At 62.0% G+C, this 21,694-nt stretch overlaps 7 protein-coding genes and 1 non-coding gene across 8 annotated transcripts; 5 read left to right on the top strand and 3 right to left on the bottom strand.

Annotated features, from left to right (window-relative positions):
- Nucleotides 1–1,837: 1,837 nt before the first annotated feature.
- V1510DRAFT_419836 (uncharacterized protein) lies at nucleotides 1,838–5,062 on the top strand. The gene has a single exon (XM_066934363.1). The coding sequence runs from the start codon at nucleotides 2,000–2,002 to the stop codon at nucleotides 4,838–4,840; it is 2,841 nt and encodes a 946-aa protein (XP_066787979.1). The 5' UTR covers nucleotides 1,838–1,999; the 3' UTR covers nucleotides 4,841–5,062.
- A 1,511-nt stretch (nucleotides 5,063–6,573) lies between these two features.
- On the bottom strand, nucleotides 6,574–8,347 carry V1510DRAFT_407756 (uncharacterized protein; the record flags this gene model as incomplete). The annotated part of the gene is made up of 2 exons (XM_066932423.1): nucleotides 6,574–8,159; nucleotides 8,194–8,347. 2 exons carry the CDS (start codon nucleotides 8,345–8,347, stop codon nucleotides 6,574–6,576), a joined length of 1,740 nt encoding a protein of 579 aa, XP_066787978.1.
- A 2,210-nt stretch (nucleotides 8,348–10,557) lies between these two features.
- On the top strand, nucleotides 10,558–12,172 carry V1510DRAFT_419826 (uncharacterized protein). Its single transcript, XM_066934362.1, has one exon. The coding sequence runs from the start codon at nucleotides 10,648–10,650 to the stop codon at nucleotides 11,947–11,949; it is 1,302 nt and encodes a 433-aa protein (XP_066787977.1). The 5' UTR covers nucleotides 10,558–10,647; the 3' UTR covers nucleotides 11,950–12,172.
- On the bottom strand, nucleotides 11,974–13,471 carry V1510DRAFT_419821 (Ctr copper transporter). Its single transcript, XM_066934361.1, has 4 exons — nucleotides 12,828–13,471; nucleotides 12,669–12,795; nucleotides 12,615–12,636; nucleotides 11,974–12,353 (listed from the first exon to the last, which is right to left on the bottom strand). The coding sequence occupies exons 1-4, from the start codon at nucleotides 13,009–13,011 to the stop codon at nucleotides 12,258–12,260; spliced, it is 429 nt and encodes a 142-aa protein (XP_066787976.1). The 5' UTR covers nucleotides 13,012–13,471; the 3' UTR covers nucleotides 11,974–12,257.
- A 1,789-nt stretch (nucleotides 13,472–15,260) lies between these two features.
- Nucleotides 15,261–15,332, top strand: V1510DRAFT_t186. Its single transcript has one exon. It is a non-coding gene; the product is annotated as a tRNA-Cys (tRNA).
- Nucleotides 15,333–15,814: 482 nt separating this feature from the next.
- Nucleotides 15,815–17,774, top strand: V1510DRAFT_419814 (uncharacterized protein). Its single transcript, XM_066934360.1, has 5 exons — nucleotides 15,815–16,505; nucleotides 16,538–16,624; nucleotides 16,655–16,942; nucleotides 16,974–17,072; nucleotides 17,103–17,774. Exons 1-5 carry the CDS (start codon nucleotides 16,203–16,205, stop codon nucleotides 17,712–17,714), a joined length of 1,389 nt encoding a protein of 462 aa, XP_066787975.1. The 5' UTR covers nucleotides 15,815–16,202; the 3' UTR covers nucleotides 17,715–17,774.
- A 317-nt stretch (nucleotides 17,775–18,091) lies between these two features.
- On the top strand, nucleotides 18,092–20,065 carry V1510DRAFT_419810 (Isochorismatase-like protein). Its single transcript, XM_066934359.1, has one exon. It carries the CDS (start codon nucleotides 18,173–18,175, stop codon nucleotides 19,973–19,975), a length of 1,803 nt encoding a protein of 600 aa, XP_066787974.1. The 5' UTR covers nucleotides 18,092–18,172; the 3' UTR covers nucleotides 19,976–20,065.
- V1510DRAFT_407752 (Alpha/Beta hydrolase protein) lies at nucleotides 20,010–21,482 on the bottom strand (the record flags this gene model as incomplete). The annotated part of the gene is made up of 1 exon (XM_066932422.1): nucleotides 20,010–21,482. The coding sequence occupies one exon, from the start codon at nucleotides 21,480–21,482 to the stop codon at nucleotides 20,010–20,012; it is 1,473 nt and encodes a 490-aa protein (XP_066787973.1).
- Nucleotides 21,483–21,694: the final 212 nt, after the last annotated feature.

Raw genomic sequence — 21,694 nt, 5'->3', positions numbered from 1 at the left:
TTTCAAAGGTACCAAATATTAATCCTCACATGTCTTTAGCAGATGTATCAGCAACAGATGGACCATTAGTAAAAAGTCATAGTAATGGCAGTGTTGGAAGTGTTAGGTTAGCACGAATAAGGCGTTCAAGTAACAGCAATAGCATTCGTAGGTGATTTGTGCTCGTAAAAGTAGCATCAGTCGCACGACAATTGGTCACGGTAAGATAGACCGACGGTATACACAACGGCATCTTCAGTTTACATCCGACGCGCATTACTGAGCGACTTGTAGGATCATACAAGAGTCCTTTCTCTAATATATCCCATGATCTTGCGTTAATGTAGTAGCGAGTGTGATGTGCGGGATACTATCACTAAATGCAGAGCATCGAGTGTCAAGAGTCTTCGCGCCCGCTTCATAAATATTTGTATCCACTAAGAAGTCGGCTGGACTACTCTTCATTTTCACTAGTAGACGGACTTTCTGGCCTCTCAATAACAAGGCGCGTCCGGCAGCTGTCCGGAACACCGGACGCCACGACCGGGTAACATGTGCGTCAATGCACCAAGCGGGTCCGGACCCACGGACTCAAACAAAGTTCCGTCGCCAGTGGCGCGGCTTCGGCCACGCCGGCCCGGAACCCATTGTGGGCAAGCGTGCGCGGTCTGGGCTGAAGGCCCCAGGCCGAGTTTCAGTGGGGGACGATGCTCCGTGATTTTTTCGTAATACGAGCTCCGGTCAGGCGCCGAAGACTTCCCCAGACCAAGCAACCAATGTGCCGCGACTGAAAGCAATCGGTCCGCTGACGGTACCTCGCCGTCCTATGAGCAGTGACCTATTACGCCGTGGCTATATGTGGAACTTCCATTTCCCCGATTTGGGCCCGACGACGGTATGGTCGCTCGCGCCACGCCGACAGCCGCGCAGACTTCACATAACAGTCACGTGCCGGTCGGCAGCGTGCCGGTCATCGGCCTAGCGTTACCCGCATCCGCCCCATTGTGTCGTTTGCATCTTCCCGATCGCAAGTCACCCGGCGCTCCGCGCCGAGCGCCGGCCGACGCGCTTCTGGCCGCTTCTGCGCTACCCCTCTTCTGCGCCGGCGAGAGGCGTCGCCGCCGACGCCGCCGGAGCCCTGCCTGCCGTGCCAGCCGGAGACCGGCGCTGCGTCGGCGGTGGCGCGCGCGCGTGTGTGACTGTGTTCGGGCGCGCGTCGGAGTGGCGCATGTGGCTAATGTGGCTCGTGCAACGCTCACGCGCTGGCTGCAGCGACCAGTCGCGCCCCTATAGTCCACTGTGTAGCCACGCTCCAGCCACGGTCTAGCCACTCGCCTGGTCACGCCCGACCGGCCGCTAACCGGCGCGCGCCCGCAGTCCACTGACGCCACCAAACGCGGCCGCTAGTCGGACCGCCGGCCACTATCGGCGTCGCTGCGGCCCCTCGCAGCCTCTGCGGTGACCTCTACTCTGACGACCCCTCCGCCCGGTCTCCACGGCCGCGGCCCCGGCCGTCACAGGCTGGACGCAAACTATAATAACGGCCTTGCGTGAATAGGAACGGTCTTAACTCAAGCAAGATGTAGCGTGCGCGACATGCCAGGTAAGACCATATACATCGCCTCTTAGTGGTGTCGGCCCCGGCGCGGCGTCGCCGTCGGCAGTACTCGCGACCGGCACGCGCGCCGTCCGCAGCTTCTCCTGGCCTATTTTTTTCCGCGCTGCCTTTATCGTGTCCTGTGTCTAGTACTGTCTGGGATGTTAATATGCGGAACGTCTAGTGCACATATGTGTATACGCCCGCTCTATATATATACAAATCCGTAGTCCATTTTTTCGGCTTTTCCCCTCCCCTTCTCTTCTATTCTCGCGACTTCTCTTCACCCAGACTTCTACGGCTCAGCTGTGGAAATCTACAAGAAGTAGTTCGCTAGGTCGTTGACGAGTGCAGGTCGTGTGTCTGACCCCGATCGTGCTGTGTTTCGCTGGCCCATAGAGCCGCAGTGATATCCCGAGCCCGATGTCTTCGTCCGTGTCGTCTGGTGCTGCGGCTGTGGCAGCTGCGCCGTCGACTTCTATGCGACCCCTCTTTGGCGGCGCTTCTGATGCTGGTCATCACAACTTCCGCGCATCGGTCGATCTGGCTTCGTTTGGATCGCCACTCTCGAGCCGCGTACGGCCGACTTCCGAGGTGTTTTTTCAACGGACTGCACTTAAGGCTGCAGAGCGGTCTGCTGCTGCCCCTGCTCACTCAGCAGAAGTGGAGCAAATGAATGAATTTGCAGAGAAGTGGCTAGCTGATCTTGAGGACTGCCAGGGTACTCTTGAGCAGATGGCTTCTTTGGACAAGCCTTTCAAAGACGAACTCTCAGCCATTGAGGAATGGTTTACGGTTTTATCTGAAGCTGAGAAGACTGCCGCTTTGTATGCACTTCTCCAGCAAACCAACCAGGTGCAGATACGTTTTTTCCTGACTGTTCTACAGCAGATGGCGCACTCTGATCCAATGGCTGCAGTTTTTTCGCCTCCCAACTTCGACAAGAATGATGAGTCTACCGAGGCGAAATCATCAGATTCTCGCCACTCAGAGCTCACACCAACTGCAGAGAGTGCTGCGGAGACTACTGTTGCTCCCGAGAGCAGGTTCAAGAAATGTTTGAGCATTACGGAGGGGTCCTCGAAGCGCGCCAATAACGCTTTATTCCGGTCGTCGTCTCCTGCATCGATTTTGGCGGCTTCGTCGCCGTCAAACCTCTTCAATATCTCATCTTTCGCTAGACCGGAGAGCGAGGGCTCTAACTCGACTGCGTCTTCTACTGCTGGGAGTACCACAAGTGCTTCTGGTACATCGAGCTCAGCTAGTAGCGTTGACAGCGTTAGTAGCCAGGGGGACAACTCAGATGAGGAAGCTGAGGTCGAAGGAGCTAAGGACAAGAAGTCTGATGGTGCAGCGGCTACCACTCCTGTGGAGGCGTCCTCTAATTCAACTCCTGTCTCTGCCGGTGAAAATATTGATCTGAACGCTAGCAGCCCGGTTATTGGAGCTGGATCTAACAACACGAGTACTTTCTCACCTATTGGATCCGAGAAGTCTTCACGCCCTTCTTCCGCGGATATTGAGACTTTCTGGCAACAACCGGTTTCTTCTGGTTCCACTACTGCTACTAGTACCACCTCTGATTCGGTGTCGACTAATGCTACGGTTGTGGATATGACTGATCGTGCTGTCAACAGTCTCGACGACGTCCAGAAGGATATCTTCTCGTTCGTTGGCCACTCAAATGACAGCTGGGCTTCTCTGATGAGCACCCCTACGCAAGCACCTCCCGGTGTGGGGAAGGTGAATGCTACTCCTGGATCCGTCTCGGTCTCTGGATCCGGCTCGATCGCTACTGCGGCTGCTGCAGCTGCGGCAGCTGCAGCCGCAGCTCAAGTGAATGCAGAGATTGTTGCGAATACCACTGCGATGAAGTTGGCCGCGCTTTCCACTGTGAACAGCAGAATTTTGCTTGATTCTGATGTTCGCAAGTTCCGTCGCCGAAATTTCTTAGAGAACCACAGCGCTATGTCCTCACCTGTCAGTCTTACGTCTACTCCTCTTCGTGCCAACCGTTACTATGCCGGGACGCCGACGTCGACTGGAACGTTCGGAGGACTAGTTGGAAATGGCATGGCTAGCTCTGCTTTGGAAACCAATCTTCTTGCAGCCACTGCATCGCCTTCCCCAGCGCAGCAGCTATTCACGTACAATGAAACTGGGCACATTGTTCCTGCCCAGGTCATTCGCAGCAATGGCGTTCAGTCTCCTTCACCGTCAGTTCATGGCTCGGCATTCCTGTCTTCCTCGGCTTCAGCTCAATCGCCTTTGACGACAAATCGCCGGGCTCGTCAGGAGCAGCAATACGGTGCGCCCGCGGCAGTTTCGCACATGTATGGCACTCCAAACAACCATGGATCCCAGGTGGGTTCTGGTGCTCCTTGGGGTTCTCCTCTGGTTGGTAACCAGTCGGCAAATCTTGGTTTTTTCCGGAACACGCCGACGACCCCGCAGCATGGTAACGGCTCGAGCCCGGGTGGCGCAGTCAACATGCACGGAACCGGTTTTTTGAACTCGTTTGACACGAGATTGACGTCTTCTCCGCTGTTGAGCGGTATGTTTGGTAGCGGGTCGACTGTCAGCGTTAGCAGCAGTGCTGCTAATGCTATGCACAACGAAAATACTCCTGGTGCTGGTAACCCAGTTGGATTTGGTGAAAGTGCGACGGCAAGTTCCTACGGAGTGGGTTCGCCGAGTGCAAGACTTTTTGGATCCCCGCTTTCTGGTGGTCTGTTTTCAGACTACGGTATGGGTACATCACCTCTTTGCAATTTCGAGTCTGCGTATGACAACAGCCCTGGTGGAAATGAGCGCAAGACAAACGGTATATCTAGTGGTGTGCCGTCGACGATTGGTAGTGCGCCCAAGACGCCTGGCGGAGCCAGCATCAGCGGTGCCATCAGCAATGGAAACGGAAACGGTAATCTTTGTGGTAGCTCTGGATCTACTACAACTCCCTCGTGTTCATCGCCGGTCGCGGTCAAGTCTAACTTGAGCATGCCGCAGACTCCTTCGGTAAAGCAACCGGAGAATGTCACGGACGAGGCGCTGCTGAGCGACATCTCGGCGTGGCTTCGGAGCTTGCGGCTGCACAAGTATACCGATAATCTCAAAGACCTTGACTGGAAAGAGCTGATCAACTTGACCGATGAACAATTAGAGAAGAGAGGAGTTAATGCTTTAGGCGCAAGGCGTAAAATGTTGAAGGTTTTTGATCAAGTTAAGGAAGCGCAGGCTTGCAGAAATTTGGAATCGACTGCTTGATTGAGACGGATTGCATGGTCGAAATTCGGGTTTCCTAGAGAAGTCATCATTTTGAGTAATCATTGTTATGCACAAAGTCATAATTGATCCTTGCAATTCTTGTTCATATCATTAGCTCTCTAGTCTACGACGTCTGTGACCTCACGACTACGAGCTCTTCGTGTTTTATAATCGAGTTCAGAAAGCATCTCAATAAAGATTCTTACAGCTCAATCAGTAAATTTATGTCTGGTCAAACTGTGTAGACGCGTGATCACGTGGTCGAAATATTTTTCCAGGAGTGTTACCGGTCCGAAACTGCCGGCGGCGCGTCCGGGGAACGTGCGCAGGCTCCCGAGTGGTCTAGAGTACGGCGTCGGAGCGGGGTCCGGTGCGGCGCAGCGGATGAGCTAAAGTTGCTCGCCTGTATCTAACTAACCTCGGACAAGTGACCGGGGAGCAAAATCGTGATCCGGCAAAATACGCCAGAGCGCTAGTAACCCGGTCGAAGGCACATTTCGCCGACTGGATCAGCAAAGAAATGAGCCGCAAGTGCAAATATTCTTTTAAAGGAGCTCCGTGCCGCAGATAGCGGCCGCAAGGGTGCCGTGGTGCTGTTGCCTGAGTCAGGTACGTGCAGAAAAGTTTAAAACTGTGCGGCATGGAGAAGACCCGGACTGCTATCCGCCGGACTGGGTCCACGGACTGAGTCCATCAGGTCCACACATGCGCCGGCCACGCGCCGGCTTATCACGTGACTATCGGCAATGTGTGCGGGACGTGGGGTTGCCCAACCAAAGCCCCGCGTTACGCGGGGTCGGTCGGTCCCGGCACGGACCGAGTGGCCGAGCCGGTGCAGCCGGTGTTGATCTCCGAGGACACTCCGGCTCTCTCTCTTTTGCTTGTGCTCGGACGAGCTCAATTAACAGCGCACCAGGCACCGCTAACCCTGGCGGATCGTATAGTAAATCACGCGCCATTAGTCCTGGCAGCGATGCAGTTGGTTGAAACCGTGCCGGTGTTGGCTGTGCTGTCGATTGATAGTAGTCCAAGCCGTCCGAGCTCCCCTCCTACCATTTGTAGGTGGCCTATCCACTGCAACTGTCGTCCGGGAAAACTATTCCGGACAGTAATCCGGATCGTGCAGTACATGTCGGTCGAACCCAGAGCAATCCGAGACTAATGCCTGTCCGCTCGTCCGAGCACGAACAGCTATTTGTCTCTTCCACAGCTGCATGCTACGTTCTGTGCTATGCCATGACGGAAGCGCGCTGCCTCTAGCATCGATTTGTTCCATCGCGACTGCTGCTCAAGGATTGGAACCCTATTAGTTTGCTACGCCGACAGTTTATGCAGTTTGAGCACGCATAAGCGACTCTTGGTTCCCAGACCGGAACGGCTCTGTTAAGAAGCGAGCGAAAATCAAAAGATCTACGATGCTTTGCTCGTTGCGCTGAGCGTCGTGATAGTCGGTGCAGACACAGTAAGTTAGCATTAGCACACAATGGCGTAGATTCGTAATAGTACAGTATCGGCGTATAAACAGATCCCGAGATAGCCAGAGAATCTGTCCGGTGGACGTGATCGTCATACAAGACTAATTACAGGTGGCAGATAAAGATAGTCGGGGATGTCTCTGCGCGAGAACAATGATCAAAACATTTACATAAGCATATAACATCAGTATGAGGCTTTGTCCGGGGTCGGATGGGGGACTAGTATGGCATGTAAGAATAGAAAACCGACTGGGAAACTTATTGCTGCGCTGTAGAGGCAACTCCGGTCGTAATTGCGGCAATCCGCTCACGCCAGATTTCCCCATTCGCAATGACGTTGTCGAGCGTGTACTGAAGCTCGGGAAGTGCTGTGACCATCGCACGGAAGAGAGGACGCGCAAAGGTGTCAATGAAGAAAATCTGAGACTTGGCGAGAGCCAACAGACGGTCGTCTTCAGACTCGTTTGCGCGCTGGGCTTTGCGAGTGTCAACGACAGACTGCATACACGCAACAAGATTGGTATCACTAGCAGTGACGGCCTGCTCGAGACAAGCAGTTAACTCGAACTCGTCTGACAGGGCTTTGCCCCAATGTGTCGAGATTTCAAGATTTCGTGCGACATTGCTGATGTCTGCACATTTCATGAGAGATGCACAGATAAGGATGCGGTAGTGATCTCGTATGGGATCTGGTAGATCAGCGAGCGATCGAGGGCGCGCAGGATCTTCGAAAATCTTGGTGAGCTTCTTCATGTACTTGAAATGAACGCCCATGTCTGTAGCCAGCACGGTCTCGACTATAATGTCACGGACGGGGGCGACCGAGTGAGTGGCCGGCCACAGCAGCTGGAGGAGGTTGTTGTACGCGGCGCAATGGAACGACTCCAGGACACTGCGCCCGCTGTAAAGCAGAGACAACGGCGAGTTTGTTGAGTTGAGGAAGGCGTTGGTCACTCCAGGGTGGCCGGTGTCGTGGCCCATGGCAGCAATTAGCAGAGCGAGGCCGTCACGCGGACGGAGAACGGCAGCAAAAGAATGTGGGCCTGGCGCGGGCGGTGGCGGCTGGCCGTCAATGGTCGGGAAGACGCCTGCTGAGAGTAGGAAGTAGAACGTGGCCTGGAGGACGTCGACGGCATGTCGGAAATTATGGTAGGGGTTTCGCGGTTGGTAAGCCGCTCGAGTGGTGGTCAAGAAACGCAGCAGACAGGCTGGGGAGATGACAAATTCTGCCAAGGACTCGACCCTAAGTGCGTGCTGGAATATCTGGTAAGCACAGACGAGTAGCTCGTCGTCCGACAGCTCGTACGCGGCAAAATCCCAGGTGAAGACGCGTTGGCGCAGTCTCTCACCGTTGGCCGATAGCAGGCCGTCCACGGAGGCGAAGCGTTGGGTGAGACAAAGCGGATCGCGGTAGAGCATGAACTGCATGATTTCGTCGATGATCTGGTCGCGGTCGTACACAGTACAGACGCGCTGGTCGCTAGACACCCAGCTGAGCTTGCTGGAGAGCACAGGAATAGCCCGGGCGTGCCGGTAGAGCAGCGGCAGCAGGCCTTGCAGACGAGCGTGTGAGAGCGTGCGCGGTAAGACGTCGGCCGCGCCGAGCTCCAGGTACTCGACCAGCCGTGTCTTGTCAGCAGAGTCAGAGTCGGTGAGAATGACGGCTACAAAGGCCGGGAAGAGGCGGTTGTGGTCGAGCACCGACTGCAGGAGCCGGCAGCCATCTGTATTTCCAGCCGACGGATCGAGGTTGGAGGGATCGTCGAGCAGGACGAGACCGGGTGTACGGCTCTCGCGCGTAGCGGCGCGTGCCAGGAAAGCCGGACCAGACGCGTAAACGGAGACTGCGGTCAGTGGGCCGCAGGGCGACGGACATACCAAGAGGGAACATGCCCAATAGACAGCGCACATTGCCGGCGACGGTAGCGTCCTCGGTTGCCGGCACGGGTGCATCAGGGCCGGCGTAGGAGCCGGCACACTTGGCCCGCCGGTCGACGTAGTAGACGACGAGACCCGGACTAATTGGCCACATCGTGCAGGCTGCCGGGGAGCGCCTTGGTCGGGGGCGTGCGGGGCCGGGCAAAGACCGGGCGTATCGGTATAGAGCGTGCGGCACAGAGCATCAGCGTCCGTCGAGTGAACGGCGGCGGCAACCGGGGCCGGGGCAGTCTGTCGGGCAGTCGCGGCACAGCACGGATTGCGGAACCACCTGGCGTCCGCCGGTTACTATCTGAACCGGCCGGCCCAACAAAACAAGATAGCCGGCCTCGGACGTCCCAGACCGGCGGCGGGACCGACGCGTTCTGCGGCTCTGACGGCCGCGAGGACGGCGACTCGCTCGCGTAGGCGGCGGCGGCGGCGAGAGGGGCGAGGGGAACGGCGCCGGGAGCTGGAGTGCGGGCGCGCGACAGACGCGGCCGAACAGGCGCGGAGACGACGGCAGGGTACCAGGCAGCAGAGCCGGTGAGTGAGGGACGCGGGCGAGAATGCCTGCTCGATGGACGGTGCAAGTGCCTGATATCTACGCCGATAAAGCGCGGCCGCTGGCCACGACCGCACCGCACGCTGCGCCGCGCCGCGCGCCGCCCGCTCGGCCCGAGCCCGCAGCGCTGCCGGGAGCCACTGCTGGCGGCCGCGCCCCGAACGCCGACGGCAGCCGCTCCGCTGGCGCCGACTGCCGCCCTCTCGGCCGGCTTCGGCCGGCCGCTGCCAGACCCGCGCCTGCCGCGGCGTGCTGCTTGCCGCAGGCACCTGCTGCCGCTCTCCGGCCGCGCTGCCTGCCGTAGCCCTGCGCTGCCTAGGCGGCCTCTAGCCAGGTCTAGGACTTGTCAAAACTTGTCCAACGCTGGCTAGGGCCGCCACTGTCGACGACGCTCCTAAACCTGCGCCGTTAGCGGCCGCGCCAGCTATGACCAGCTGTCTGGCTGTGCTGCGCAGGCAACGCCGCGGCGCGGCCGTCGCTGTGCAACGGCCCTGACGGGTCTACTTCGCGGCCGCACGCTCGACGCGTGTCACGTCGGGGGGTCCCGGGTCGCTCGCCGCAAGACACCGGCGCCCCTCTCAGCTCATCACCGCGAATGCGACACGGGCGCGGGGAGAAAAGCAGTCACGCGTGCCCTAGACGTTGTGCGGCGCATGCCCCTGCGGCAGCCTGATGCATGCCGCGTCTGGCCCCCGTGGGTCGCCGCGCTAGCCACGCCGCGCGGTGTCGGCCCTGTCCGCCGCAGGACGTGTCGCGTCCGCGTTGCTGGCCATGGACAGCCTCACACTGCTGACACAGCCGGCGTCGGTCTCGTTCGGTCGTCGTTGCGTTGTCGGACGCCCGTCCTGCCTGGCCTAGGACGGGTGCTGCTGCGGGTTCGCGGAAACGAAGCCTGGGGGAGGACCAGACACGCAGAGACTCTGACGACAGCTACCGGCTTTGAGAACGCGAGGGCTTGTTGGGGCCGATTTGCTGTCGGGCGGCTGAGCCTCTGCCGCACGCCGTGCCGCGTCTACGTAGGGACGGTGTATAGTAGACCACATTTGACAGCATGATTCGACCGCCAGCCAGTCAGCGTCCGGCGGCCGGCTGTCTGTGGGTGCACGCGTGGCTGATGCCTGGTTGGCGCGCTTGGCCACCGGGAAGGCGGCTGGTGCGACGGCTGGCCGGGCAGCACACTGCAGTGAATGGATGTACGGACGCGGGCGCAAGCCGGCGTTGCGAAGAAGTGATTATTAACATTATTAACAGACCACCGGCTGGCCAGTGCCAGCGTCAGCGTGTAGACTAGAAACGGCCACGTAGATTGGTCGACGCGTGCTGGTTCGCGCGAGGCCGAGCCGATCGACCACTACTAGGCAGCGCACGTCTAGACCTTGGTTGAGCGGGTACACCGCGTTGTTTTGACGGACCATAGGGCCACTAGCCGCAAGCCGGATTATAGCTCAGTGCCGGCACGGGCAGTGCCTGGCTGTGGGTGCTCAGCCTCGCCAGAGACGAAGGTGACGCCTGTTCCCGGCGTGTCGATACTCTGCCGGCCGTCTGCGTTAGGGTTCGTCAGACCGCGGCCAACGGCCGCCCGCAAGACGGGCGGGGGGGCTGTGGCGGTGCGACAGGCGCAGACGTTGCTGCACCGTAGCTCTACCAGATCAGCGCCGTCAAGGATCGAACCGCGGCAGGACGCGCGGCGGCCACGCGCGGCTGACAGGGTTAGGGTGCGCGTGTTGACCGGCGGGCTGCGGCCGCAGGAGACGGCGCCCTATCGATACATCGTACGCCAACTTCCGGCAGCATCCATCAGCATCGACTACATAGCAAGGTAGGCGTCCTCACGACCGGACTAACAGCAGATGGTCGAGGTTTCGCTGACGGTGGGCAAGCTCGACGCGAGCATCGCGGTGCTGTTGACTTCGAGCCACCACCTGATCGAGTTCCCGTCGATACTGCTGCCACCGGCAGTGCAAGCAGGTTCGATCGTCAAGATCCGGTGCGAGCGAGACGTCGACTCGGAGCGGAAAGAGGAGGCGCAGTTCGAGCAGCTGCAGGAGCAGATCTACGAGATGTATGGCCAGCGTTCGCCGGTACGGCCGGAACTGCGGGTGCGCAACGCGACGCAGACGTCGATCGTGCTCGAGTGGGACCCGGTCGAGCTGGGCACGGCTGAGCTGCGGTCGCTGTATCTGTACCGCAACGGGCAGCGGCTGGGCCAGGTGCCGTCGCCGCTGACGAACACGTCGTCAAAGCTGTCGGGACTCTCGATTGACACCGCGTACACGTTCCACCTGCAGATGCACACGTCGGCGGGCACGTACACGTCCGAAAAGATCACGGTGAAGACACACAAGATGACCGACCTGACGGGCATCACGGTGTGCGCGGGCGCGATGGCCGACGCCGACCGTCAGATGCTGGACGAGACCGTGGCCCGCATCGGCGCCAAGCCGGTGCAAGACCGCGTGCGGAACGACACGACGCACTTTGTGTGCACAGCGGGCGAGGGCTCGCAGTGGGAGCGCGCCGTCGAGACCAACGTGCCGGTGGTGCGACCGGAGTGGCTGCAGGCGTGCGAGAGCGAAGGCCGCATTGTGGGCGTGCGCGCGTACTATCTGGATGCAGACCCGAAGCTGCGGCCGCCGATTCGCGAGCTGCCGCAGCGGTCGCCGACGACACCGGTTGTGACGCCGGGACCGACGAACGGGCCGACGGGGCTGCCGCCGGTGAACACGGGCGCGGACGGCCGCGGTGAGATCCCGGAGGTGGCCAAGACGGCCGCGGCGCCCGAGCCGGCGGTGGAGCCTGTGCCGGAACCGACCACTGAGCCGGTCGAGGCCGAGCCCGCGGTCGAACCGGCCGCCGAGCCCGAAGCCAAGCCCGTCGAGGCCGTTTCTACCACCGATACCGACACACCCGCCGACTCGCCCTCCGAGACAGTCCCCGCGCTCTCGTCCTCGTCCTCGGCATCGTCCGCTGCCGCCGCCGCCGTTGCCGCCGACGCCGCCGACGCCTTCTCCGGTGACTCGTCAGGCGACATCACCACCGCCGACGCCGTCTCGCCCGACAACGACGCTGCCATCGTCGCTGACGACGTCGCCAAACTGCCCGCCACCACGATCGAGCCGGCCAGCGACGGACTAGAGTCCGTGCCACTTTAGGGCTCAAGACACTACAATATACGCTCACGTGCAGCACGTCCATCCACCGCGGCTTCCGCGGCTGTTGCCGCCGTCACCGCCGTGTGAACACTATATTTACAGTACCTAGCGACCCACGCGCTGCGCGCAGTCGTAGCCGTCCGATAGCACGCCGCCGAAGCCCCTGTCATTTCATGCCTGTCATGATCGGCGTTCGTCACAATCTTCCCCATCTTACAACCCCATCTTCGACCACCACCGGGCGGCCGTCATGCAACAAATTAAAGCGGTCTAACCGAGTGAAAAAGCGAATCCTGATGAGCTGCAGCCTAGTGGCATGTCGACCCGCGCACTGTGGAAGCGCCGTTACCCCAGATGTAGAAGCCCAAGAACGCGCCGAATGTGAGCGCAAACATAAACACACCCTGCTGGTTAGCTAGCCCATGCGGGAATGCGGAGCCACAGACGCACTACTGCCACCGTGGCGCAAAATGCTCGTTTCGACCGCAAATTTGCGCGCCCGAACCGCAAACGCGCCGAGTCGCGCGTGCGCGGAGCCGCCCGATGCGCTCGTAGTGGCTCCTGCAGCAAAGTGCGCATATGTGCTCGTCCGGCGAGGTGTGCGTCCGTGGCTGTAAAGCGCTCAAACTTGCTCGTGGCCGCGCTGTAGCCAACAATGTACTCACATTATACGTCATAAACACCAGCCTGCTGTCAGCTGGGCCCCGGCGCGCACTTACATGAGAAAAAATGAGTAGAACACCTGGAAGGCGTAAAGGAAGGCACGGATGGAACGCGTCGTGAAAGAAGAGGCGTGCCATAGCCTGCGCAACAGTGGCAGATGTTCGTCAGCCATCAGCGACGGTTCTAGAGTCAGCGCTGTAGGCAGGTGCACGTACGGCTCTTGAGCTGCTGGCGGGCCTCGAGCATGCGCTCGAATCGGCGGGTGAACTCGCGGATAAACTCGTAGCCGAGGCCGAGGCCGATTATGCCGAGGATCGTGAGCGCAAGCGTGGCCGCATTGCGGACGCGCCACCACTGGAAGACGACACAGGCGTTGTGTGTGTTCCAAGTGAAGAGCATCTGGCGTGAGCGCTGGCGGCGATCCGACTTACGCTCATCTCGCACTCATTGGTGCCATGGGCGAGCCGCTCGAGCTCGTCGTACGAGAAGCTCTCGGTGGTGGCCGTGCCGTCGATCGACGAGGCCATGATGTCGGAGGCGATCAGGTCATACAGCGTCGCGCTGTGGGCACTGTCCGGGGGCGGGCTGTTGGCCTGGCGGCAGAGGGACAATATATATGGCGGCAGGCTACCGGGCCAGAGCTACAGTGACCGGCTACAGCCAGGCACGCAGTGACCGTGCATATTTATAAGTCACGTCCACGGGCCGAGACTAGAAGGGTTCGATGAAGTCAGCGGGTGAGGCGCCGGCGCTATCGAGCCAACCCCGTCCCCAGAACAGCGCGCCGGCAGGACTGGTCGGCAAACAATGGCACCGGCAGCCGCCGACGGCCGTGAGGGCTCGGCGAGCTCGCGGGCGGCCGACGGCCGGCGGCCGAGGCCGCGGCGGGGCCGCCTGTCCGGCGCTGCGCTGTGTGGCCGCGCACCCCGCGTGCGAGCTTTTTGCTCCGCTGCGCAAGGGCGGCCAAGCCAGTCCAGCGCAGGCGGCCTAGACGGTCGGACAGGCGTACGTGTGCGGCGGCTACTGCCGGCGAGGTACCGGTACCGGTGCGCCGTGCCGGGTACGCGCCCGGGCGCGTTTGACACCTGGCGCGGGCGGCGTAGCGCCGGGCGGCGGGCCCAGCGCGCGCCGGGCACGGTACCTGTCCGTAGCCAGCGCCAGAGGTACGCCCGGTGACCATCTGCGCCGTACTCTGCTTGGTCGCCTGCAGTCCGAGCACTAACCTGGCCGGGTAGGGCGTCCGCTAGGCTAAGGCCGCTATGCGGGCGCTGGCTAGCGACTCGCCGGCCACAGATGCCGCGGGCGGGTATCGCGCATTGGACGACGCTGGAGCTCCGACGTGTGCCTGGGAAATGAAACCTTCGTGGCGCGCCACGCTAGGTTTAGCGTGAGACATGCATATGCGTGCGGAAGTTTACATGGAGCTAGTGCCATTGGGGCTGGCGCTCCGCACCAGCAGCCTGGTGCTTATCCACCGCCTTATCAGTGGCCTTTATCGCCTGCACCTACGTGCGATTTGTTCATCAGCACACAACACGCCGGCCCGTGGCTGGCACCGCTTGACTACGTCGCAGCCACTGCCGTCGGAGCTGTGCATCTGATCGCCTGTTTTATCGGCCCATCCTGCCGTCAGTCGATCGTGACACCACCGCGCCCTCGACCGCCCCGCTGTGGCGCCTTAACCCCGAGCCTTTGCCGCGTAGATCTGGCACGCAGTCTGCAATCTCCACCGTGGCGCATACCACCTAGCTCGGGTACCAACGTGCCATAATGGGCAACTGATGTGGCGTTCGAGCTCCTGCCGCGATGCCGACTCCCTCCGGCCATTTACCGTCTGAGTGCTTGGCCGCCGGAGACTCGGTGCGTGGCGACGTCATGGGTGTTAGATCCCGCCGCACGAAGGTTTGATTTCGCGGGAGCTTGGCCGCTTGGCTGCTTGGCCCCCACCGATGCCACGGTCGCTGTTCGCGTTCGCACGGGCGCGAATGCCTACGGGCGGGTCTACGGACGGCCCCGAGCGCCTGGGTGCTGCTCGGGCGTCGGGCCGGGCGTCGGTTGGCAGTAAAAGAGGCGAGGGCGTCTACGACAGACGTGCAGCTCCGCAGGGGGTGTGGTGGAATGCACCTGGACAAAGACTCAGTCGGGCCCATGGGGCCACTGATCGTACGAGCGTCAGCGTACGAGGCGATTGCTTGACCGGCTTGGCCCACTCAGCGTGGCTGGCGACCGCCAATGGCTTGATGGGGCCCTGGCCAGTCTATCAGGACAGCCACGCCGAGGCGGCGCTGCTGCGCTGGTTGCTCGGGTCGGCCGGCTAGATCGCCTCCCCGGCGAGCACGACTTCTGCACGCGCAGTCAGGCTCGGTCCGGCGGAGTCCTGCGTGTGACCTGGACATGCACCTAATCGTCCCGATCGCGGGGTCGTGAGCTCGGCTGGCACTGCCTGTAGCAACAGCTACCCCGCATCCGCTGATCCCGAGTAATGGAACAGCCGGTCGCGCCAAGGTGCGGCTGATCGCTAAGCCGACGGCCGCGAGCTCGCTACGCGACCCCGCGGGATGGGCTCGAGAGGCGCTGCCTGGAGGAGCCCGGGCGCGCCGCACATCAGGTCCTTATAACGGTATGTCCCAAAGCACAAACAAGAAATAGCTGGTATGGCACAATGGCAGCGCGTAGGATTGCAGATCCCGAGGTTCCTGGTTCGAATCCGGGTACCAGCTAATTTTTGTTTTGCTCCGCACACCCCGGTTTGGCGGTGCTATCCGTCGCCACTATCGAACTATCATATCGGCCGTGCCGGCCGCATCCGCGGTAGTTCCGGCCGCGCCGGCTCGCCGTCACGCCGTGACAGCCGCTGTGTTGGGATAAAGCAACGTGGTGGGCGGGCACGCAGTGGCGGCAAGCACATGACGCGCCCGTTGTTCGCCGAACAACGAGCGATCTGCGGGCTGACGCAGTGCTCCGTCAGCATACGCAAGTGGGTGCCGCACCAGCAGCCGCTGCATCGCGGCTGCGCCACCAGCCGGCACGACGCGCAGCCATTAGCGGCCGCCGCGGCGTGTGCGGCCGTGAGCCGGCCGGTGTGTAGCCACGGGCCGCGGTGTGACTGGCCAGCCGCTCGAGTGATCGGGCTGCAGCGATCACGTCGTACGTAGAAACAGCAGCCGCACGCGGCTCGTCGTTGTTCGAGCAGGGGCCACCTCTGCGTTTGTTCGATGTCTCATCTCGTCCGATCGCTTAAACCTGCAGCCGTCTATATAACCAGTCTCAAAGGCCTTGCTGCAGTGCTGAACCCCGGGCGCAGACATCGCAGGATCCCGAAGCGCCAAGCGGAAACGCAAAAATAGCACAGTCACGTGGTGTGAGCAGCGCACGGCGCGTTCTCCGAGTCCTTACAGCCTAACACGACACCACGATCGGAGTCGAAGCTGGCACGGCCTCTCGAGAACAGCACCGCGCCCGCCGAGCCAATCGGCCCAACAAAATCCGTCCCCGTCAAGCCCCCGGCCGGCCGCTGCCGCGACCGTCGCGACCGCGCGAGCCCTTGTCGACGCCAGGTAGGAGGCGCCACGGGCGCGCTGACAGCAGGCATGACGGCCACGTACTCGGCACGGACACACACGGCATCGCCGCGAGCGAGCCCAGACGGGTGGAGCCTGACGCACAGCGCGGCGTACTGGACGCAGCTGCTACGGCGCAGCTCACCGGCACTCCCGCGCTACACGCATCACCGCGGCAGCGCCGCAGGCCTGCTCGAGAAGGATCGGGACGACCGACGGCCGAGCGCGACGGCCGACATGCTGCGGCCACGGCGGCAGACTGCACTGCGGTCGCGGCTAATGCTTGGTCTGGTCTCGATCTGGCTGGCGATCCTGTTTGCGCTGATGCTAAGGGTACGCCGATGACGGAATGTGCTGACCGACAGAGCCCGACAGCGTTTGAGTTCGACCCGCTGCGGGAGAAGGTGGTGACGACCAAGAAGGTCGTGTCGCCGAGCGACCCGGACATCTACGTAAGTCGCGTGGGTGACGAGCTGACGCAGTACGTTGGCCGCTGGTCACAGAACAAGATCCGCGGCGCCGTCACCGACACGCTCGTGTCGACCATGTTTGATGGCATGTACCTGGACGTGCGGTTCACGGGGACGTCGCTGGGCGTGAAGCTGGGCAACGTCGACAGCCGGGTGACGGTGGTGAGCCGGGTCGACCGCGCACCAGAGTACGCGGTGCTGCCGTACGGCCGCGAGGTTGTCTCGGTTGTGTCCGGACTGCCTGCGGGCGAGCACGAGGTGCGCCTGATCTTCGAGGGCGCCGAGCGTGTGGACATTGAGGTACGTGGGCCCGCTGCGCCGCTGACCCCAGGCATTTTTCGTCGACCGCGACGCGCGCACGCTGCCGTACGTGACGACGGCGTCGCCGCGCCGGCCCGTGTTCGAGCTGCTGACCGACACGGACAACTCGGTAAGTCGCGCGACGCGCACGCTGACCAAGACCGCGCACGACGCCCTCACGTGGCCGCACCTGCTGGCCGACTACTTTGACGCCGACGTCGTCAAGATCGCCGACGACGGTGCGTGCCTGTCCGAGTGCCCCGGGCACAAGCGCGGCCTCGGCAACCTCTTCTTTCTCGGCAACGTCTACGCCAACGACGCCGTAACGTCGTGGCACTTTGACACGTACCGGCCGCGGGTGCTGCTGATCAACATCGGCGCGGCCACCAAGCACTACATCGACCGCAAGCTGCTGTACAAGAAGATGCTCCCGCAAGACACGGCCAAGGCCTACACGACCGAGTATGTCCGGCTGATCGAGGACATCCGGCGGCGGGCGTACAAGGACACTCCGATCTTCATCATGCGGCCGCTCGACGGCGAGCTCGAGCAGGAGAGCTGGCGCGTGGTCAGCGACCTGCGCAAGCGCGGCGACTCGCAGGTGCACTGGCTGGACACGTCGCTGTGGACGTCGGGCCCGGCGGACCCGCTGCGGCACGAGCGTGTGGCGGCATACATGACCAAGCACGTGTGCTCGTACCTGGCGGGCGACCCGGCGACGTGCGACTTTTTGCCGCCGTTCCAGTCGATCATGCGCCGCGGCGACAGCTAGGCGTTGCTGTATTATGACCTGGCATTGTGACTGTAAACTATCAATTGGCATTTTCTGTGACCCGCTTGTGACTGCCGCGTCGCGACGCGACGCGGCGCGCGATGTCTCAGCCGCACGCAGTGCGGCTGATATAGTTCGTCCCGTCCGCTGCGCGAGAAGCCTGTCAAGGTTTAAGGGCGCTCGAGAAGCCTGCCGGAAGGGGCGGCAAACTTACCCGGGCCGCCCTGATAACCTTATCGAGGGAACAGCCCTACGAGCGTCCCCGGCCCGACCATGCCCGTTACGGGTGGGCCTCCGGGCAGCTCGCAGCCACCGGCGCGCCGGCGCTCGGCTGATATCGACAGCTGGCACTGCAGCCACGAACACACCCACCCATCCACACAGCAAACAGTGAGTACGCTGCGCGACGCGGCCGCCACGACCACGACCGAACCCAACGGCAACAGCGCTGACCGCAGATGGCGACCCTGCAGATTCCTACGGCCAAGCCGGGCCCGTTTCCGCTCCCGGCCGGCAAGACCGCGTTGATCGTGATCGACATGCAGAAGGACTTCCTCTACAAGGGCGGCTACGGCTACCTGCAATGCCCCTCGGCCGACACGTTCGCCCAGGTTGCGTCCGTGATCGAGCCCGTGGCCAAGGTGCTGGCGGCGTCGCGCAAGCTCGGCTTCCACATCATCCACACACGCGAGGGCCACGTCGAGGACCTCTCGGACTGCCCGCCGTCAAAGCGGCTGCGCCAGGTCACCGCCAACGAGGGCCGCCACGTGCTTTGCATTGGCGACGACGGCCCCATGGGCCGGTTGCTCGTCCGCGGCTCGTTCGGCCACGACATCGTCGACGAGCTGACGCCGCTGAAGGACGAGGTCGTGCTTGACAAGCCCGGCAAGGGCTGTTTTTACAACACCGACCTGCACCAGATCCTCGTCTCGCGCGGCATCACCCACGTCCTGTTCACGGGCGTGACTGCCGAGTGCTGCGTGGCCACCACGTTCCGCGAGGCCAACGACCACGGCTTTGAGTGCTGCACGCTCGTCGACTGCACCGACGGCTTCGACGGCAAGATTGTGTCGGCCACGCTGGACATGTTCTGCGCCTACGACGGCCTGCTGGGCTACGTCGCCAACAGCCAGCCGATTCTCGACCTGGCCGCGGCCGCAGCCGCGCCCGCGGCCGACACGGCCGACATGACTGTGACCGCGCTGCGCGCGGCCTACCGCGCGGGCGTGCTGAAGCCGGACGCGGTCCTCCAGGCGGCGCATTCGGCAGCGACCGCGCTGTCGGCCGCGCCGCTGGCCCTGACGCCACTGGACGAGGCGAAGACCTCGCTCGGCGGTGTGCCTGAGGGCTCGGCCGACCTGCCGTACTTCTACGGCGTGCCATTTGCCGTCACGGCCAACGTGGCGCCGACGTCTACCGTCGTGCAGAAGCTGCTGGCACTCGGCGGCGTCATGCTGGGCACGGCGGCGACGCCGGCCGCCGGCGCGGCCGCAGTGGCCGCCGGCGTGGTTTCGTTTGCGGTCACGTCCGACGTCGAGGGCGAGACGCTGGCGGCCGCGACCGCTGGCGGCCTCATCGGCTACGACGTTTCGCACGGCCTGATCCCTGCCCGCGGCGTCGAGCTGGCCGTGCCATCCTACGAGACGATTGCGGTCGTCACCAAGACCATCGCCGACAGCCGCGCGTTCTTTGCCGAGCTCCGGGGCGAGGACCTGACCGACCCGACGTCGGTGCCGGACCGCAGCATTCCCATCAAGAGCATCGACTTCCGCGGCCCCGCCAAGGGTGGCTTCCGCTTCGCCGTCCCGTTCAAGTACGCGCTGGCGGCCAAGCTTTCGCCCGATGACCTCGACGTCTTCAACAAGACGCTGGCGGCCGCGACCGCCAACAATGGCGTCGAGGTCGAGTACGACTGGTCGGCGCTCGAGGACCTGGCCGACATTGTCCTCGGCGAGACCGGTCTGTACAGCCTCGAGAAGCACGCGTTTTCGAAGGACCCGGACGCGTCCGCAGCCGTGGCCGCCGTGCCGGCCTTCAAGACCATTCGCGACCTCGAGACCGTGCGCGTGACCAAGACCGAGTTCTACACGCGGTTCCTGGGTGCGGCTGGCGTCGACGTTGTTCTGTCGCCGGTGGCGAGCCCGTTCGTGGCTTGCGCCGCCGCGCTCGGCATGTGCTCGGTCGCCGTCGCGCCCCAGACGGTGTTGAGCGCGCCGATGGGCATGGACGGCCGTCTGCTCGACATTGCCGCGCTCTTCTAGACGCAAATTAACGATTAATGTCCTGTATCTATGACTAAAGCATAAACGCTCTCACGAGCTCAGCCGCCCGCTCGGGCGCCTCGATGTGAATCCAGTGGCCAATATCTGGGATGACCTCGACCGTTGTGTTGTGCATCTGCGCGGCCATGTCGTTGACCTGGGCCACGGTCGGCCAGTTGTCGTACTGGCCGGCGATGATTAGCGTCGGCTGCCGCGTAGCTCCAATGTCAATGCTCGACTGCACCGACAGAGCCTTCATGCTGCGTGCGTAGCCCTCGGCGTCGTTGGCCATGAGCAGCGTTGTCAGGTAGAAGACTGCCCAGGGGCTCTGTTCGCGCGTGGCTGCCGACGTCGAATACTGCAGCATATTCTTGCACGAATCGTAGACACCGTGCTCGCGCAGCTTGTTCATGGTCAGGACCGGCACCGGTGCCACGTCCGGCGCCAGCGGGTACTCGATCGGCGCGAGCAGGATCATCTTGGCGGCGAGATCAGGGAACTTCACCGCGATGATCTGGCTGATGCCGCAGCCCATCGAATGGCCGACGAGCGTCGCTCTCGACACGCCGAGGCTCAGTATCACGTTGACGACGTCCATGGCGTACGCTTCCATGCTTCCGTCGAGCCCGGGAGTCGTGGGCGACTGCCCAAAGCCGTCGAGGTCGACAAGAACGATCCGAAAGACCTGGTCGAGGCCAGCTCGGCGAATCAGGTCCTTGTAGTAAGTCGAATTGCAGCCCGAGCCGTGGATAAAGACGATGGTCTCGGCGGCATCATCTGGACCGCCAGTCTCGACGTAGAGGTGCTTGGTCCCGACCTTGGTGAGGCCCGCGGGCGCGGCCCTGGAGGGCTCGTCGACTGCGACAAGCTGGGTCAGAACGGAGGCCACTCCGGTCACCGAAACCTGAACAATGTCCCCGGCCTGTAACTCTCCATTGGCAGCGGACGTCGCTGCGACGACGGTGCCGGCCGCTAGCGTATTGCCGGCCGAGGCCGTGGCCACCAGGCCGGGAACCGCCGCGATGACGTCGGCCAGGTCCGTAGTTGAGACTGGCACACCGTTGACCGACGTTGTCAGCGCCGCGTCGGCTGGAAACCGATCCTTGGGCACAGCGACCGGGCCCAGGCACGCAGACGCCTCACCCGCGGCCCATTTGCTCGTAATTGTATATCCCCAGACGTAGCTCAGGGCGTCGGTCTCGGAAACGTCCCGGGCCGACCGGCCGACGATAACGCCCAACTGACCCTGGAACTTGGCCAGGGGCACGCAGCCGCTCACTTCGGCGGTCGTTCCGGTCGGAGAGACAGCCCCGGCGACAGAGAAGAGAGACACGGGGTCGCGGCTGACGAGCTCGCCGTCGATATCGGCCCTGATGACGTCTAAAAGGCTGCCAACGCTGCCACCAGACGAGTGCGCTACCGGTGAGACTTCCCTGGTAGTACCATTGAGGACACCGATAGTCGGCGAACCTCCATTGATGAACTCGACGAAACTGGTGGTGGCCATGGCGAGCTGGCAACGGGTTTCTGTTGAGATCTGGCGGTTCCTATCAGTTATATAAGGTTTGATTTGAGTTTAACTACCGAATCTGCCAGACTCGAAAACTACTGCGATATGGTCTTCCGGTAAACGCCCTGCAGCGCACTGGGCTGGCCCCTCCTGCACTGCACCTGCTGAGCGATATTGCCCACTACTGCCTGCGAGCGTTAAATGCAGAA

The sequence above is a fragment of the Dipodascopsis tothii genome (genome assembly GCF_038497935.1).
Source record: "Dipodascopsis tothii strain CBS 759.85 unplaced genomic scaffold V1510scaffold_23, whole genome shotgun sequence".
Taxonomy (NCBI): Eukaryota; Fungi; Ascomycota; class Lipomycetes; order Lipomycetales; family Lipomycetaceae; genus Neoaidaea; species Neoaidaea tothii.
Note: the sequence above shows the minus strand (reverse complement) of the source record. Positions and strands in the feature narration are given on the sequence as shown.